We start from the raw sequence: 19278 nt of genomic DNA, 5'->3' as shown, positions 1-19278 counted from the left end.
CCTGTGAGGATTAAACAGGTTTACGTGTGTAACTCACTCAGATTCGTGCCTGTTAGGACAAATGGCCATGTGAGTGTTGGTTAGTGTTAACTGAGCAAGTCATGTTAGGGGCGACACCTGGATATTGTGATTATTTTCGGCAGACAGGAGAGGGAAGGGCACTCCCGAAGAGAGAACAGCAAAGCACAGAGAAGCAGAGGTAGGAAGGAAGAGATGGTAAAACAGGTCTGGTGGATAGAGACAGGCCCCCTCAGGGAGACCCGGGCAAGTACTGACCGAGACCCACTGCTCAACCCCATGCACCCAGGCCACCCGGAGCCAAAGCCTGGGAAGAGGCCCCTTCCCTGTGGCCAGCAAGCACCCCAGGTCTGGGTGGCAAGTCTCATGCCCCTGTGACCCACTCTGGCGTCACCACATCCTCTCCCAGAACCAGGGCTCACTGCTGCTCCAGCCTCATCCTTTGCTGCCTTGAACACACAGGACAGAGTCTCCCTCTCTTCACCTTTGCTTCTGTGAGCCCTCTGCCAGGAATGCTTCACCCCACTATCTTCTTCTCTGCCCCCACCCAGCCACCAGGGCTCCACAGAGCCACGTGCCACCTGTTCTCCACACACATACACACACACAAACACACACACAGACACCCCACTGCTTCTTTTCTGTTCTTCATTGGTGCCTCACACAAACTCATGGTACTGCCCTCACCCCACCCCACCACCATCCAGTCCAATTCTGGCCAGATGGGGAGACTGAGGTTCAGAGGGGGTGAAGAGACTTGCCCAAGCATACATACTGAGTTGGGACAAAAAGCTTTCATTTAGTAACTGTGCCAACTGTCATGAGCAAGGGATGTCAAGGAAGACGGCAAAGAAGGAAACTCAAGAACTCATCCCTTTACAGAAACACTAAAAAATATGGCAAAAACTGTCAAAATCACCTGTACTAGAACTCTAGAAAATAATCAAATATTTATAGTAACCAATGGAACATTTAATAAAGAGAAAGGTGATTGAACCTCAGCAGGAGAGCTTTGTGGTGTTTTAACCTACCCCCCCACACCCCTGTCTTGTGGCAATCTTGAAGATGTAGGCCCACGTCCCTGGTGTGGATTCTTGGGGCCAGAAGCAGAACAGACCTTTTAACAAAGAACTATGGTTGTTTTAACCTGTCTGGAAGCTTCCCTTTAGGGAAGCTAAAGGGAATATCCTTTAGGGAATAATAGAAAGGGCTTGCCTTTATTTCCCTAACTTGGAACTCCCCCAGGGTGGAGGAGCAGCTAGGGAGGGCTCTGGTCAAAAGCATTCAAAGACAGATGAACTACCCACTGCCATCTGGGGAAAAAAATAATCAGCTGGAAAAACAATAGACACTCCAAAAGCCTGGAGGAAAGCCAGGAGAATATGGGTTTTGAAAAGCTCCTGCATATACTAGGGAATCTAGAAAACCTCATAAATGCCCAGGAATGGAAGAATATTCAGAAAAAGCCCAAGAACACCCTAAGCGCTCACCTTCAACTGGCCCTCAAGCTCCATGTAGACAGGAAGTGAAGGCTAAGGCAGGGTTGTAAATGGCCTGAGCATTGAAAGCATGCCCCAACACACACACACACACACACACACACACACACACACACACACACACACAGAGCCCAGCTGCAGGACTGAGAGTTTTTTTGTTTTGTTTTTGGTTCTAGGGGTTTTCAAAATTTCAGTGACCACACACAGCAAAGAAGATAGTCTTCATAAAGATAGTTTAGAAATGTCACTAAACAAAACTACAACTCACAAGAAGCAACAACAACAAACCGGAGAGAGAGAGAGAGCTATCCAGAGTTATCATATTATATTTAATGTCCAGTTTAAAAAAAAGTCCAGTTTTCAACAAAAAATTATGAGGCATGCAAAGAAACAAGTATGGCCCATTCATAGGTAAAAAGAAATTAATAGAAACTTCCCCTGAGGAAGCTCAGACATTGGACATTGGACTTTATAGACAAAGATTTTTATCAACTACCTTAAATATAGTCAAAGAATGGAAGGAAACCAGAACATCTCACCAAATAGTACAAATAAAAGGATAGAAATTATTACAAGTGATCAAATAGAATGTTATGAGTTGGAAAATACAATAACCAATATGAAAAATTCACTAGAGGCATTCAATAGCAAATTTGAACAGGCAGAAAGAAGAATCAGCAAACTTGAAGATAGGTTAATTGAGATTATCTAGTCTGAGGAATAGGAAGGAAAAAAAAAAAAGAATTAGGAAAAGTGAGCAGAACCTAAGAAACCTATGGGACATCAAGTGGATGTCAATTCCAACATATGCATAAGGGAAATCCCAAAGGAGAGGAGAAGAGAAAGGGGCAGAAAGGATATTTGAAGAAATAATGGTCAGAAACTTCCCAAACTTGATGAAAGAGACAAATCTTTATATCCAAATAGCTCAATAAATTCCAAGTAGGATGAACTCAAAAAGATCCACATTGAGTCTTAGCCATAACATCAGACAACAGTCTTAGCCATAACAATCAGACAACAAAAATAACAAAATAAAAGGCATCCAAATTGGTAAGGAAGAAGTAAAATTATCACAATTTGCAGATGACATGATACTATATATAGAAAACCCCAAAGACTGCACCAAAAAACTACTAAAACTGATAAATGAATTCAGTAAGGTCACAGGATACAAAAATCAATATACAGAAATCCATTGCATTTCTATACACCAATAATGAAGCAGCAGAAAGAGAAATTAAGAAAAAAAAATCCCATGTCCAATTGCACCCAAAATAATAAAATACCTAAGAACAAACTTAACCAAGGAGGTGAAAGATCTGTACTCTGAAAACTATAAAACACTGATGAGAGAAATTAAAGACAATGCAAAGAAATGGAAAGATATTCCATGTTCATGGATTGAAAGAACAAATACTGTTAAAATATATTATCCAAAGCAATCTACACATTTGATGTAATCCCTATCAAAATACCAATAGCATTTTTCACAGAGCTAGAACAAACAATCCTAAAATTTGTCTGGAACCACAAAAGATCCCACTAGCCAAAGCAATTTTGAAAAAGAAAAACAAAACTGGAGGCATCATAATTCCAGACTTTAAATTATATTACAAAGCTGTAGTGACCAAAACAGTACAGTAGTGGCACAAAAATAGACACATAGATCAATAAAACAGAATAGAAAGTCCAGAAATAAACCCATAATTGTATGGTCAATTAATCTTTGACAAAGGCAGAAAGAATATGAAATGGGAAAAAGATGGTCTCTTGAACAAATGGTATTGGGAAAACTGGACAGCTACATGTAAATGAATGAAACTGGACCACTTTCTTACATGACACAAAAATAAACTCAAAACGGATTAAGAATCTAAATGTAATGGGGTGACTGCATGGCTCAGTTGATTAAGCGGCTGCCTTGGGCTTAGGTCGTGATCCTGGGGTCCTGGGATTGAGCCCCTATTCGGGCTCCCTGCTCAGAGGGGAGTCTGCTTCTCCCTCTGCCCCTCCCCCCACTTGTGTGCACTCTTGCTCTCTCTGTCTCTCAAATAAATAAAATCTTTCAGAAAAAAAAAGAACCTAAATGTAAGACCTGAAACCACAAAAATCCTAGAAGAGAACCCAGGCAGTAATTTCTCTGACATCAGTTGTAGCAACATCTTCCTAGTCTCCTGAGGCAAGGTAAAAGTAAAAAAGTAAAAAAGCAAAAGTAAACTATTGAGACTTCATCAAAATAAAAAGCTTCTGCACAGCAAAGGGGAAAAAAGATCCACATTGAGACACATTAAAATCAAACTATCAAAAGACAAAGTCAGAGAGACTCGTATACAAAGCATCTTCAATATGATTAATAGCTGATTTATCATCAGAAATCATGGAGGCCAGAAGGCAGTGAGAGGATATGTTTAAAATACTGAAAGGGAAAAAAAAAATCAGACCAGAATTAAATATCTGGCAACAACCAACAAAACTAAAAGACAACCTACTGAATGGGAGAAAATATTTGCAAATGACATATCCAGTAAAGGGTTAGTATGCAAAATATATAAAGAACTGATACAACTCAACACCAAAAAAACCCACAAATAATCCAATTTAAAAATGCACAGAAGACATGAACAGACATTTGTCTAAAGAAGACCCACAGATGGCCAACAGACACATGAAAAGATGCTCAACATCACTCATCATCAGGGAAATACAAATCAAAGCCACAGTGAGATACCACCTCACACCTGTCAGAATGATGAATAAGAAACAGCAGCTGTTGGCCAGGACGTGGAGAAAAAGGAACCCTCGTGAACTGTTGGTGGGAATGCAAATTGGTGCAGCCACTGTGGAAAACAGTATGGAGGTTCCTCAAAAAGTTAAAAACAGAACTACCCTATGATCCAGTAATCACACTACTGGGTATTTACACAAAGAATACAAAAACACTAATTCAAAGGGCTACATGCACCCCTATGTTTATTGCAGTATTATTTACAATGGCCAAACTATGGAAGCAGCCCAAGTGTCCATCAACAGGTGAGTGGATAAAGAAGATGTGGTATATATACACACAATGGAATATTACTCAACCACGAAAAGGAAGGAAATCTTGCCATTTGCAACAACATGGATGAATCTAGAGAGTATAATGCTAAGCGAAATAAGTCAATCAGAGAAAGAAAAATACTGTATGATTTCAGTCATGTGGAATTTAAGGATCAAAACAGATGAACAAAAGGGAAAAAAAGAGACAAACCAAGAAACAGACTCTTAACTATAGAGAAAAAACAGAGGGGTGGGGGGGGAGGGGTGGGTGAAACAGGTGATGGGGGTTAAGAGTACACTTATTTTGATGAGCACTGAGTAACATATGGAAGTGTTGAATCACTATATTGTACACCTGAAACTAATATAACACTGTGCTAACTACACTGGAATTAAAATTTAAAAGAAGAATGCAGTATCTGGCAAAACCAATCCTTCAGAAATGACAAAAAACTAAGACATTCTCAGATAAATGAAAGCTGAGGGATTTTGTCGCTAGTAGACCTGCCTACAAGAAATGCTAAAAGTAGTCTTTCAGGCTGAAATTAAAGGGCACTAGACAGTAATTTAAAGCCATACAAAGAAATAAAGAATTCTGATAAAGGTAATTTTACCAAAAGCATATTTACATAGGCAAAAATAAAAGCCAGCATGATTGTTACTTTGGTTTGTAACTCCTCTTTTTTTTTAAATATGATTTAAAAGGCAAATGCAGGGGCGCCTGTGTGGCTCAGTCGGTTAAGCGTCTGCCTTTGGCTCAGGTCGTGATCCCAGGGTCTGGGTATCAAGCCCCATGTCATCGGGCTCCCTGCTCAGCAGGAAGTCTTTCTCCCTCTCCCTCTGCCCCTTGTCCCCACTCGTGCTTGCTTGCTCTCTCTCAAATAAATAAAATCTTAAAAATAAAAGGCAAATGCATAAAGCAATAACTATGAATCTATGTTAATGGGCACACCATGTATAAAGATGTAATTTCTGACAATCACAATATAAAAGGGAGAGGGATAGCTGCACAAAAACAGCATTTTTTATGGGTCATCAAAGCTAAGTTGGTATTAACTCCCACTAGATTGTTTTAAATGTAAGATATTAATTGTAAACCCAGGGTAACCACTATATACATATATGTATATATATATATATAAATGATAAGGAATCAAAAGAATACACTGGGGAAAAGATCAATCAAACACAAAAGAAGGCAGTAATAGAGGAATTTGGTGGGGGGAGGGTGGAAAGACATTTAGGAAAACATAGCAAAATGGCAGAAGTCTTTATATGGAAATGAATTGAGCTCTCCAGTTAAAAGGTAGGGGTTGGCCGAATAGGTTAAGGGAAAACAACAACAACAACAACAACAACAACAAACCCAGAATCTAACTATTGGCAACTACAGGAGACTCACTTTAGATCCAAAGACACAGATGGACGGAAAGTGAAAAGATAGAAAAATACATTCCATGCAAATAATAACCAAAAAAGAGCTGGGGTGGCTAGAATATCAGACAAAGTAGACTTGAGATCATTATAACATTGTTCTAAGAGACAAAGAAGGACATTTTAATAAAAGGGTCAATTCAACTGTTATCAACAGACCACAAATTTATCTTCAAACCTCCCTATGCTCCTGGGTCCACCACGGAGCCGGAAATCATATCATACAGAAACACAGCAGCCCTCCCTGAGGTCCTTAAAGCGGGTCATGTGCGCCCCAGATCTGTGGGTTCAAGCACCGGCTGGCCTTGTAACCTGGGCCAATTCCTCCTCCGGAGACCTCAATCCCCCATCCGTACACGAGGAGCTCCTGCAACAGCCTCAGCGCAATCCCCGGGAACCCCCACCCCCCACCACAGGCAGGGCGGAAGCTCCCCCGACCCCCAGGCTCCGTGCCACCCCACTCCACCCCAGGACTCCTGCCACGACCGTTTCATTCAAGCCACCTCCCACCTTAGTCTGGTAACTACTCCAGGACAGGGAGCAATTTATCTCTGCATCCTTTGTGCCCAGCCTGGTACAGAGAAGGGGCTCAGTGCCAGGCTGCTGGGTGGATGAGTGAGAATGTGGCTGGAGAGGAGGCAGCTTCTGGCACGCTGAGGAGTCTCCAGGCACCCCACGCCAGTCCTGAAGCTATCAACCCGACGGGTCTGCCCAGACCTCCACAGGGTCCCTAGGAAAGAGCCTATGTTCTGCAAATGCCCCCCCACAGGGTGGTCTGACCTCTCCTTGCCTGAGCCCTGGGCTGGCTCCTCATGCCACACCCATACACCCTGCTCAGCCGCCCCCTCGCAGGGTCTGAGACCTCTCCCTGCCTGCTGCCCCCTCACCATCAAGGCTCCCTGCCCTGTCTGGACCTGCCCTAGCCTACGTCTACATGACCCTATCTGCGGAGCAGGACGAGGGCTGTCCCCCACTTCCAGGCTCACCTGGAGGCCTCAGGTAAGCAGAGGAAAAAGATTGAGTGTGATCCGACTCCACCGTGGGCAGAGCAGGGAGGTTTCCCAAGGGAATAGTGGCCACCTCAAGGCCTGAGGAGAAGGCGGCCAGGAAAATGGGAAGCGAAGTGCTCAGGGCGGGATGTGTCCGAGAACCCAGGGCCCTCAGGGCAGGAAGGAGAAGCAGGAGGGAGGGAGGAGAGAGGCGGGCTCGAGAGGCAGGTAAAAGCAAGAGCACCTTGACTGAACCCTCAGGGCATTTTATCTTCACAACAACAAGCCCAGGAGAGAGGGGTTTTCCCCCCTCATTTTATAGGTGAGGAAACAGAGGCTCAGGAAAGCTGAAAAACATGCCCAAATGTGCCCGTTCACCAAAAATGGAGCCCAAGCTGGAGCCCGGGAGTGTGGGCTCGGCTTGCGGAGCTGGCTGGCTCCCCAGAGCTGGGACCTTTCTCAGGAGCAGAGCAGTAATAGAAAGGTACTTTCTGGGTGAGGGGTGGGCGGAATCTGCGCTTCCCTGTGGACACCCTCTCCCAGCAGAGCCTGCCCACGGGGTGAGGTGGACCAGCGTTCAGAGAGGGCACGTGACGGAGAAGCACAGTCAGCCGAAGGCCTGCCTCACGGGCTTCCTGGGGGGAGCCCCTTGGGGGCTCTGGGCGGCCCAGGCTGCCCCTCTGGGGGCTATGAATGCCCGCACCCACCCAGCCGTGCCGGCAGCCGGGGCCCTGGCACACAGCAAATGTTCAATGATAGCGACTTTCCTTCTCTTGTTGGCTCTGGCCGTCTCTGCTGGCGCTTTGAACGGGCTGTCAGGCCAAGGGGCTCTAGCGGGCGTCTCCTCCAGGCCTGGGATGGAAGACTGTCCATTCTGATCCTGCCCTGCCTGAAGCCTGCCTTCTCTCGCTCTCGCTCTCTCTCTCTCACGGACACACACACACACACAGCTGCAGAACAAGGCTGCCCACTGGCCTCTGACGGGCCTGGAGGATGTGAAGCTGCTGGCCAAGGCCCCATGGCACACACTCCCACCAGCCCGAGGGCTTGGTGCCAAGCTGACCTGGCTCAGGGCCCACATTCCTGGCTCTGGAGACCAGGAGCTCATTAGAGCCTCAGGCTGATCACGGGGAAGGGCTGAGGGTCAGGGGCCACTGTGGCCCTGGGAAGAAAGGGGGGCTAGAGGCCAGCACCTTTCCCATATTACCCCAGATCCAAGCAGGTCATCCCCCACTCTCTGTTCCCCTGTCAGGCTCAAGGCCCTTCCTGGTCTGGCTTCACTAGACTGACCAACTTCCTATGCCCTGTCCCCAAAGGCTTTCCCACATTCGGGCCTTTGCACCTGCTGTTCTACTTCCTGGAATGCCTGGGGAGTCAGAGATTATGTAAAGAAATAAGTTCTACCCAGTGGGGTGAGTGTAGTGAGAAGGGAAGGCCCCAGCAGACACATCAGAGGGAGCAGTTCTAGACTGGGCCTTCGAGAGCAGGGAAAGTTTCGCCGCTAGGTTTTGAAGCATAGATAGGTGGCTTCTAAAAGAAAGTATTGGGGAGGGTGTCCTATGGTTTAACCATAGGGATGAGAGAATGTGGGATGGGGTGGGATGAGCCACGCAACAGGGTTCTTCCTGGCAGACAGATGAAGACCAGTGGGGTGCGGGGAGCACTCACCTGCTGAAGAATCACCATTGTCCTTCGTCAGATGCTCGTGCCTCCTGCCTGGCCAGATACAGTTCTGTGGGGGGAGAGACCATGCGAAGCCTCTGAGCAGGCTGGCCCCGGCAGCCGGGAGCCTGGCTGGGGTCACCTGGGCTCTCCAAAGCCTCAGCCACTCCTCCCTCTGGGGAACACTCCCTCCCTGGCTTTTCTCCCTCTGGCCACAGCCCAGCCTGCGTGACCTAAGCCTCAGCCGCCGTCACCAGCTCTACTGCCCAGAGCAGCTGAGCTCTTCCCTTGGTTACGATCATTCAGAGATTTCTAAAGGGCTCCTAGGAAGTAGCAAGTCTAGCCCCTTGCCCGGGACATACGGGAGAGACCAAGACAGAGAGGGACCAAGACTTGCCAAAGTCACACCGCAGGGCAGGGCAAGTTCAGGACCAGGACTTGATTTCTGGCCTCCCAACTCAGGGCCGCCCCAGGAGTTTGGGTGACAGGAGGAGCCAGGCCCAAGGGAGGGTCACAGGCGAGCATGACCTGCTCATGGAATGCTCTGCCTAAAACCCTTCCCCAGAGCACCCACTGCTTTCAGGATGGGGGCTCCAGTACCATGTGGCTCCTACTGATGTCTTAGTCTTACTTCTCACTGCCTTTTCCCTAACCCCTCCCTGACACTTGGGTTATCCTCAGCACTCACTCTAAAACATGCCAGCCCTTTTCATAGCTCCTGGCCTCTGCGTACACGGACCCCTCCACCTGGAATTCTGACTAGTAAATTCCCACCTATTCTTCATGGTTCAGTTCAGACAGTACCTCCTCCAAGAAGCCTTTCCTGACCACCCCCAGGCTGACAAGAGCCCTGATGTTTCTGTCTATCCAGCCCTGACTATGTGCATTATGTTGTCAGGTCAGGGTCTGTCCCCACCTCTGTCCCCCCAAAGTTGGGGAGTTAATCCAGGGCAGGGGGTGGGCTCGGCCTCTACCTCACACAGTTTAGGGCCAGGCCCAGAGATTGCTCAGGAAGGAACTGTGGGACCAAGCATGGTGATCCAAGGCAGCCCCAGCCCATAGGCCATGGTGGGAGGCCCTTCTGCCCCCCAACCTGCCCCCCAGGGTGAGCATCAATTTTTCACAAGGCCCATTCAGAGGCACTGGGGCATTTGATCCTCTGTCCAGGACACTGCCTGACACCCGAGCCCTGACCCCTGCCCTGGAGCTCCAGAGCATAGCAGGCGTGCAGTTCTTCTGGAGACCGGCACCCAGCCCGCCTGGTGGGGCAGGCAATTCAACAGGGCTGGCAGGCGGCTGCTGTGGGGAGAGGCTGAGCAGGGTGCCCAGCGGCTGCCCCGGCCTCCTGCACCAGGGTGAGCCTCAAGAGCAGGGGCAGAGCCGGGCCTTTCAGGGCTCTGGAGGGTGGAAGGGGCATGGAATTTAACAGGCACACAGAAGGAAAAAGCTACAAGATCAACTTCTTCCTGAAAATAAGAACTAGCCCACATTTAAGTTAATTGCTTTTCAAATTGACAATAGGGAAAACAAAACCGTATTTACACTTCTATGTCCATGACTGACTTTACCTTGTCCCCACAACAACCCTATTCCCATTTCACAGAAGGGAAATTTGAAGCACAGAGGAAGGAAGTCACTTATCCAAAGAGAGAGAAAGAAAGATAAAGAGATCAAGGGAGAGTGTCGGGGCCAAAAGAGTCTCTTTCTCTCTCTCTCTCTCAAACTCTGTCTCTCTCTCTCATTGTGTCCCCAGCACATTTGCCCCCTTGCCCCAGGCAGAGACCATTCAATGGCCACCACGCCCCTTGACTCTGCCCTTCTCCAGGCTACAAGCCTCCATCTGTCCAGGCTCCGGACAGTTTCATTCAGTGGCAGCTGTGGCTGGACCCCCAAATGTGGCAGGGGGCCCAGACCAGGAGCAAATGGCTTGGGGGCAGGGGCTCCAGGGAAGCCCAAGTCCGTGACTTCCCCGACACCCAGCAAACCCTTCTCCCAGCGCCCCGGAGAGCCGGCAGCCCATGCTTACCGGGGTCCCAGCTCCCCACTCTCAGCTGCCCACCAGCCTGGAGGCGGCTGCCCCCTGCACGAAGGGCTCAAGACCTGGGGTCCCGGGGCTGGGACAATCTGCAGTCACACGTCCCCTTTTCCGCTGTCTTGCTCCGAGGCTCGTCACTGTGGGGGTCTGTCTGGATCGGTCAGTTGTTCCCTGTGTGACCGTCTGTCTCCCTCTCAGCCTCTCCCTCTCTTTCCGGAGCAGGACGGCTGTCCAGCGGCACTACTGCCCTCCCCACGCCCCACTCCAGAGCCTTCCCTCAGGAGGCGGAGTCAGAGGGGCCTCCGAGATCTGGGTGCCGTGACATCAGCGCAGGAGGGAGGCCGGGGCCCTGGGGTCCCTCGGCTGTGCCGCTGAGCAGGGTGGGACTCAGGCCGCAGCTCCCGCGCCCAGCTGCCTGCCATCACACGCAGGACCGCCCCCTGCTCCCAGCGCGCGGGCGGGGCACCTCCCACCCGGCCGGTCACTGGTCACCGATTTGCTGAGTCTCGGCACCTGCCTGCCCTCCACCAAGCCTGTTTTCTTCTCTGTAAATGCCTGCTTGACACTCTTGAGGGGAGAGGACCCGGCAGGGCCGGGCAAGAGCTTGCAAGCCCCAGGTTCTGGCCCTTTCTCCGCAGCCCCTGTACACACACCACCCACTCCCCAGACCCACTTCCCAAAGGCTCCCCTCTGACGTGCCCCCTGAAGCTCTTCACTTCAACACTGTCCCCACACCCTGCTCTGGGGGTGGGGGTGGGGGTGTGGTCCATAATCATCCAGGAAACTTTCTCAACCCAACTGACTGGGAGCAACCCTGCCTGTACCAGGGACACGTATGAGTCGAAGTGAAATTCTGTGATTTAACAGTGTGAGGTGGGGCCAAAACGGGAGGAGTACACAGTGTTATTGGCACTGGCAAAGGCAGTAACATTGAGGACTCTTCGCTGAGTCCTGGCATGTCCTCGTCACCAGCCTCCACCTCCTGCCACCCTGGCCACTGCCCCATCAGTGTGGGCCTCTCTGGGGGCAACTTTGGCCTGGGCAGAGGGAGGCACTCTTGGAGCCCCTCCTCTGTAACTGAGGGGTGTCGGCAGGGAAGAGGCTACCCCCCAAAGAATGGGATGGGAGGCCCAAGTGTGCCACCTGCTGGGCGCGGGCACAGCTGCCCTCCGAGCCCCACGGGAGCAAGGCTGATCGTCCCGCCTGGAGCAGCAGGTGAGAAGCAACAGTGCCAGGACTCTGAGACTCTGACTCGACACTCCTGACCCCTGCAGGCCCCCCGCTGCCAGAGCGGGCTCAGCCAGGCGGCCCGGGCAGGGGCTGCTTCCGGGCACCGTCCCCACTGCTGGGCTGGCGCCGGCCACTGCCATTTGCTACCCACCCCTCCTCCCATCACCTCCCTTGCTGAGCCTCCCAGGCTGGAGGCGGCCAGCACAGACGGGCAAACGGAGATGCCGAGAGGAACGGGGAGGCAGAATGCAGGCCTGATCTGTGAGGATGGCCCCAGAGTGGTAGGGAGTGGAGAGATCCGCAGTGGTCCCTGAATGCCGTAACAGCAACGATTTAGCACCCACAGTCATGTTCTATGCTAAGCAGGGCTCAGCATTCATAATGTCCTTTGCTCACGGGCCTGTAGAGAAACCTATGAATTGGCCTTCATTCATTTTCCTTCACTCCCCACCCTGTCATCCCTGAGTTCCGTCCACTCAACCTCCAAAATCTGTCCACTAGTTCTCCCTAGCCCCTACCCCCCAGCTTCCTGGCTGGAGCTGCCAGCATCTTGCCCCCAACTGCCTCCACTCTGGCCTCCCCCCATCCACCTGTGCCCCACAAACCCAGTTCCTCTTCCTGTGGCTGCCTCTCTCCTTCCACTGTCCCCTTGAACTAGGGCATCGACCTTCCCTCCCAGGTAGGCTGGAAGCCCCCAAAACCCACACTGCCTTTCCAGTCACTCCCTGCAGGGTGTTTGTTAGGATCAGTGTTTCCAGTGGCCTCCCCCACCCCTAGAGTGTGGACTGCCCCACAGATGGGACTGGCTGGTTCCCTGCATCCCCAGTGCCTAGGATGGGGCTTGGGACAAGGCCAGCTGAAGAAATGATGGAATGATCTCTGCCCACAGATGCACCAAGCCAGCAGCAGGGCCCCACCTCAGCTGGGAATATTCCCTCCATTGTCCCTTACCCCCAGAGAGACAGACAGATGCAAGAAAGTCTCTCTGGGATTGTGGTAATGTTTATTCTGAGAACAGAACAGGTCTCCTCTCTAACCCCACGGCTGGCCAAGGGGAGTGAAGCCCACATCCAGGTGGTATGACCAGAAGCCCTGCCCAGTGGCAAGTGGGGACTGAGGCCCCCACGGGCCGAAGGGCGCATCAGGGGAACGGAGCATTTGCTCTCCCCACCAACCCTCCAGTCCCAGCCTGGAAGAACTCCATCCTCACCTGCCCAGGGACCAGGGACCTTTGCACAGCCAAGAGCCAGCCTGGCCCACTCAGAGGGGCAGCAAGCAAGGGCAGGGCTGCCAATCCTGGTTTTTTTTGGGGGGGGGGATAGAGGGAGGAGGCAGTGCCCAATCCCCAGACCGAAGCCCACACAGGCCTGCCGGTTGGTCCTGGTTTGCCCCTTAGCCCAGGTGGGCATGGCTGAGCAAAGACCCAGGTGTCGGCCCCAGAGGCCCCAAGCCGGTTTACCTGGCCCTCACCTCTCCACCCCAAGTCGGGAGTCTTCACTTGGAAAAGACACTGAGGAGTGATTACACGAAGGTGTATAGTGTGCACGCATACAGAGATACATGAAGGGTGTGGTTTTGCCCTTATTCAGCACTTGTTAGTAAGAGTGCCGACAAACTTCGCAGAAGGGAAATCGAGGCACAGGAGGTTTCAGTGACTTGCTCGTGATCATGTGGTCCTGGCCCAGGCCCAGGCCCAGGCTCTGGAGGAGAAGTCCCAGCTTTTCGAGAAGGAATCCTCTTGTCCTCATTGTTCAGGTGCTAGCCCCTTATGCGCCGGGCGCCAGGACACACGAGCAGAGCCAGCCCGGTTGGAGGAGGGGAGGTCAAGAATCCAGCACCTTCAGCCGGGACGTGGCGCCGAACAGCCAGCTCCGGAGCCAAACATTCAGGTGCCCAGAAGGAGTCCCCAGCAAGGCCACAGGAATTCCTGTTCTTGAACCCACTGGGCTTTTCATTTACGTCGCCCGGTCTGGAGCCAGAGAAGGGCACAGAAGAGACCCAAGCAGGTCGTGGCGCCAACACTCACCAAGAACCCGGGGGGCCAGGGGGTGATACATCCAAGTAGAAAACACCCTCTTCTTCACCCCGCTGTGGGCCTCCTCTGAGAAGGTAGGACTTCTCCTCATCCCTCCCCTTGCAGAATCAAAATAAAATCAGAGGACCGCAGGAACTGGAGTTGGAAGATGAAAAAAGGGGTTCAGGCTTTCAGTTTTCCTTTAAAAGCCCCTGGTTAAAATTGGTAACACATAAAGAATATAAAACATTGAGGCCTAAAGGAACATTTTGGTCCAGGCAGCAAGAGGAAGGCTGTAGCCTCTTTGGCTGCATTCTGGGGGGGAATGTTGGGAGAGGGGCCTCTGGTCAGGTGATGGATTTGCCTGTCTCCTGCCAAGCCCGACAAGTGACCTGAGCCCCTTGGGCCTGAGACCACCGCCCCAGGGTCCCTCCTCCCGGGAAAATCCCAGGTCTCGCAGCAGAAGGGGGCCTTCAGGTCCCCAGGCCTCCCCACACCCTCCTGGCCCACCAAACCAGGCACACGCCTCTGGGCATGAAGGTAGCAGAGGCAGGAAGATGCCCTTCCTCCCCACCGCTGCCGCCATCCCACTAGGGGCCTTCACTGAGGCTAGGAATGAAATCAGAGCCTGGGGTGAGATGGCGGCCATAACTCCTCTGGGAATCTGGGCATCTGGGTATCTGGGCTTCTGCCTCGGAGAGGACCTGAGAGCAGGGGTGAGGCCCAGGACAGACGCCAGGTCTCCCAGAGCGGCAGGGAGGTGCCTGGCGCCACTGGGCGTCTCATGGGCAACATTCATTCATTTGGCAAATCTCTGTTGAATAAATAAATGGATGGGCAAGCGGACAGGATTAGAGAATGAACAAATGTCACCTGCCCATCTTCCTGACTCCAGCCCAAGCAGGAACCCAGCAAGAGCTGAGAGTCCTTTCAAGGTGGCTAGCAAACCAGGTGTCGGTGACAAAGAAAGCAAGGTCTGGTTCACAGGGACAGGCCCGGGACACAAGGGGCAAGGGTGGGGTTTGGGGACGTGGCAGATTGCGTGTAAACAAGTGGCATCTTGGCAGTCCGTCTGCAGACAGCAGGGTCTTGGGGAAATGTTTTCAACGGATAGAGTCCCTTCGCAGTGGTGACAGCTGGGGGAAGGAGAGCTATTGTCAATCTCAGAGGAAGGCTCCTCCATGACAAGGGAACGCTTCGGGGGCCTGGGGACACTGAGGCCCTGAGAAAGGCAGAGGCCTCCCCAGGTCACCCAGCAGGTCAGTGGAAAAGCTGGGAAGAGGCCCCCAGCGTCCTGGCTCCCAGGCTAGTCCCTGGCCAGGTTGGGGACATGCAGATGGTAAAACTGTGGAGGCCAGGCAGGTGGGCAGGTGTCAGACGGCCGTGAGGGAGACGCTGCTGAAGACGCGCACAGCAACGGTGCCGGGCAGGTCACTGGGCTGCCGGCTGTTGCGGTCCCGCAGGTGCAGGGTGTGCAGGGCCTGGAGGTCATCGGCGTCAGCCTTCAGGTGCACCTGGCCCAGGAATTCGTCCTTCAGGACTCGGTGGTTCCAGATCTGGGAGGAGACAGCGGATCACTGGGTGGGGGAGGGCATCTTCAAGAGCAGGAGCATAGGTCTGGCCGTACCCCTTCTGGAGCCTCAGGCTTCCTCCCATCTGCCCAACTCCCTCCCACGTATACAGTTCAGTGTGTTATTAGTTCTGCCGCTGACCTTAGGTGACATTGGACAAGTGAAACACTTGCTGCCCTGACATCCCCCATCTTCAATACGAGGGTTGGATCAATGGCCTCTACGGGTCCTTTCAGCCCCAACATCTATGGGTCTGTGATTTGATCCAGTGCGACCCAGTGTTAGCAAAACTTGGAAATCCTATAGTGGCTTCTCAGCCAGGGAGGGGCTGTCCTGGGCCCGGGGGACAGAGGATTTCCCGCTAACGAGCCCAGAATCATCCCATGCCCAGGACCCTGGCTTTCTGGTCCCTTGCTCTCAGGGAAACAGCCACCCCCTCCACAGGGCATCTCATCTCGGTGCAAGCTCTCCAGGTAGACCCACCTCCAGAGGGATTTAAGGAGCAACTCCCAAGCCACTGGCAGAGGTGACCACTGTCCCTGGCCTGACCCTGCTGTGTCTCTAAATCACACCAGCTAATCCAATGCACCCACCTCACAGACTCCGGGGCACGGGAAAGGGCTGGTAAGAGAATTCCCGAGGCCATACTGTGTCAGGGACAGAGTGGGAACCAGCACGTAGTGTTCCTGGGCCCAGCCCCTGTGAGTGGGGAAGCGTCAGGCAGGGGGCCCAGGAGGGGCCTTTGGGACGGGGCAGGCTCACCTGGACTGTGATGGGCTGGCCTGGCTTCTTGCGGTAGAAGATGCCTTTCACGTCGTACTCAGGCGTCGAGGTACCTTTCTGCACGGCCGAGCGGACTTTGTCCCCCTCACACTTAATGATCACATAAGAGTTGGCCCCTAGAGAAATTGAGGGGGCAATGGGGTGATGGTGGGGGCTGGGGCAGGACCCAAAGGGACAGATGTCTGGGAGGTGAGCTCCCCTCCCCAAAGCAGAAGCCAGAGTTCCTATATTCAGGAGAAGGGAGCCTGACTCACTTCCTAACTTTCAGAGACAGGAGGGGGCACGCTGGCCATCCCTGGCCTCCATGCTGTTCCCCCTGCCCCGAGCACTCTTCTCCCCTAATCCACTTCACCAGCATATCTTAATGCTTCCTCAGCCTGGAGAAGGGCCACCTCCTCCAGGAAGCCTTCCCTAAGCCGTGCCTCCCAGCGGTCTGTCCCTGTGTCTGACTGTCCCCCCACACCGGAAGCTGCCCAAGAGTAGGTGGCAGAGCCCATTCCTCTCCAAGCACCCAGTTTCATTCCAAGGCTGGGCCCAGTGTGGATGTTAGGAAAGGTTTGCTCGCCCAATGAGTGAGAGGAGGAAAGTTCTAGAGGCTGGGTGTCTGTTGCTAGAGGGCATGGGGTACCTCCTCGGTGAGGTGGGTCCTAGAGCTTTCCCCAGGTGAGCTCACCTGTCGAGGAGTCCTTGAGCCCAGCAGCCCCTAGGACGTGCACCTGGGTCACCTGCTGGGGGTAGCCGCACAAGGAGCTCCAGCAGGAGCGGGGGGGCTCATCCAGGCACAGCTCCCTGGGATGGGGCAGAGGGGGAGAGGGGTGAGGTGATGGAGGGGGTGAGGGAGATGGAAGGGGGGGGTTCAAGAGGGAGGAAGGGGAGGGGAGCAGTATTTAGTCCAGACATTGCTCATCCTGGGCAAACCGCCATGGGCTTCCTGCTGCTCTCTCTCAGGGGTGCCCCATCCTCCCCGAGAGAAAAGCAATTTACTGAGCACCTGCTGTGGGCCAAGCCCTCTGCTGGGGTATTACAGGCATTATTTGTAATCCTCCCAAAGCCCTGGGTGATAGGTGACTATTACCATGCCCATTTTACAGATTACGAAGCACTGGGCTCACCAGAAGGGATTTGCCCTGAAGCGGGACAGAGGTGGAACATGGACTGGCAGGACTCGGGTCCCCTGAGCCCACCATACATGCTGCCTCCTGGTGTGCCGTGGGTGCAAGGAGCACTGAATCGGGACTACCTGCCAAGGTCGGGGGGGCAGTGCGGGGCTCACAGGGTCTGCACCCCAGCAGGGATGGCATGGCTCCAGCAGTCTGCCTAGCCCAACTCGACCACTGGCGTCATGACCTTGGAAACCAACCCCCAACCTTGATCCCCAACCCTGATCTGTAAAATGGAGGGGTCAGGCCCCCCACTTAGGGTTTGTAAAACGAGTGAAAGCTTTGTAAACTGTGAAGGGAGTGAAAGCTTTGTAAACTGTGAAGTGCTATCCACATATGACACACTGTCCCTTTATGTAGCCAAGAGAGGCTGGGACAGAGGAGCAGGGGAAGGGAGGAGAAGGAAGGCCATGGGTGCCGGAGTCAGCCCAGGGAGGCTGGAGGGCTGGGCTCCACGCCTGGGGCAGACACGTAGCATCCCTGGGCTGCAGATTCCGGGTCAGCCTGGTATGGGACTCGGGCCTCCCAATCCCGGCCCTGAGCAGCCCCCACGCACTGGCAGTTGGAGGGCACGTCAGTGAAGACCCGAAGCAGGAACTCGCCCGTGTGGCCCGGCTCGAAGGTGGTGGGGATGATGACAAAGCGGCCCTCGGGCTGGTCGGTCCGCAGGAAGACGCTGCGGGAGTTGATGTAGATGGAGCTGGCGGCCCTGTGCTGCACGCCGTGCATGCGGTAGCGGCGGTTCTCCTCCACCTGCGGGGAGAGGGGGGCTGGGCCGCACGCACGCCCCCTCCGCGCCCCCGCCCCCCGGCTGCGTCGCGCCGCCGTGAAAGGCGCGGCGGAATCCACGTACACGCAGTGCCCAGAAAAGGCAAATCTGCAGAGACGGGGGTAGACGGGTGCTTGCCCAAGGCCCGGGGCTGGGCGACGCGGGCAGGCGGGGCAGGCGGACGGGCCCCAGTGGTGGCGGCTAAAGGGGGCGAGGTTTCTTTTCGGGGTGACGAAAATGCTCGAAAATGGTGGCGATGGTCGCACAACTCTACGAATACACTAAAAGTCACTGTACGCTCTGAATGGGTGAACTGTGTGGTGTGTGGATTAGATCTCAGCAGAGCTGTGAGGAGTAGGAGGACACCAGGACCCCCCCTGGTAACAACGTCAGGGAGTTTCTGACTCACGACGGACCAAGCATCACTATCTGCCCACACGACAGCCCGGGGCCATGAAATGACGTCACCAGCTGCCAGGACATGCTAGCCAACTCCGGGAACGAGTGCCAGGATAAGCTGCAGCCATATCACGTGAAGTCACGACAGGTCAAAGTCACGACACTCCAGCACACAACGGATGTACTGACACAAGGACACGCGCAGACGGTCATGACATGACCGAGCACGTCTAACGCAGGGGCTCAACTCAGCCCACATGCCTAGTGCACCCATGTGATCTCGTGAGGTTCTGGGTGTCTGGCGGGCCCGTGGCGTCCTGCTACGACGTGTGCGGTCACAGCCCGGGTGTCGCAACTGAGGAGGGCCGCGGGCCCCAGGCCAGGGGTAAGTCTGCCTGGCTCTGCCCAGGATGCTTCCTCCCAGGGCCCAGCAGGGCCTCCAACTCAGGGGGACCCAGAGCCCTGAGAGAGGGAGCAGCAGGGGCCTCCCAGAGCGTGGCCTGACCACCGGCAATTTTCCCCTTCCCATCCACCAAACAGCCTGTGGGTCCGGGACGGGAAGAAATCAAGCTGAGAGCTCCCAGGGCAGCCAATCCCAGGCAGGCCGGGCCCTCTGGGTGTTCCAAAGAGGGCTCATGCTACAGCCGGCCCGCGGCATCAGCCACTGCGGCCA

The 19278-nt window shown here is 53.4% G+C and overlaps 2 protein-coding genes across 7 annotated transcripts in view; both read right to left on the bottom strand.

Annotated features, from left to right (window-relative positions):
* The window catches only part of MYO7A (myosin VIIA), a 78909-nt gene extending 70143 nt beyond the window's left edge, over window positions 1–8766 (bottom strand). Inside the window, exon 1 of the mRNA XM_078058581.1 lies at window positions 8651–8766. Within this exon, the coding sequence (XP_077914707.1) occupies window positions 8651–8668 (18 nt within the window). The 5' untranslated portion in view covers window positions 8669–8766. The remainder of the gene's footprint in view (window positions 1–8650) is intronic.
* Window positions 8767–12895: 4129 nt separating this feature from the next.
* CAPN5 (calpain 5) overlaps window positions 12896–19278 on the bottom strand; it is a 54586-nt gene continuing 48203 nt past the window's right edge. For 5 of the 6 annotated variants that reach the window (XM_078058579.1, XM_036072995.2, XM_036072997.2 and 2 more), the window contains 4 exons: window positions 17994–18190; window positions 16951–17066; window positions 16257–16393; window positions 12896–15479 (listed from right to left, as the gene is read on the bottom strand). In XM_078058579.1, coding sequence (XP_077914705.1) covers window positions 15297–15479; window positions 16257–16393; window positions 16951–17066; window positions 17994–18190 — 633 coding nt within the window. In that variant the 3' untranslated portion in view covers window positions 12896–15296. Of the gene's footprint in view, window positions 15480–16256; window positions 16394–16949; window positions 17067–17993; window positions 18315–19278 lie in introns of those variants that run through there. The other variant, XM_078058580.1, reaches the window with a different exon arrangement.

The sequence above is a fragment of the Halichoerus grypus genome, chromosome 11 (assembly GCF_964656455.1).
Source record: "Halichoerus grypus chromosome 11, mHalGry1.hap1.1, whole genome shotgun sequence".
NCBI classification, from domain to species: domain Eukaryota; kingdom Metazoa; phylum Chordata; class Mammalia; order Carnivora; family Phocidae; genus Halichoerus; species Halichoerus grypus.
This window is presented reverse-complemented; position numbering and strand designations above follow the sequence as displayed.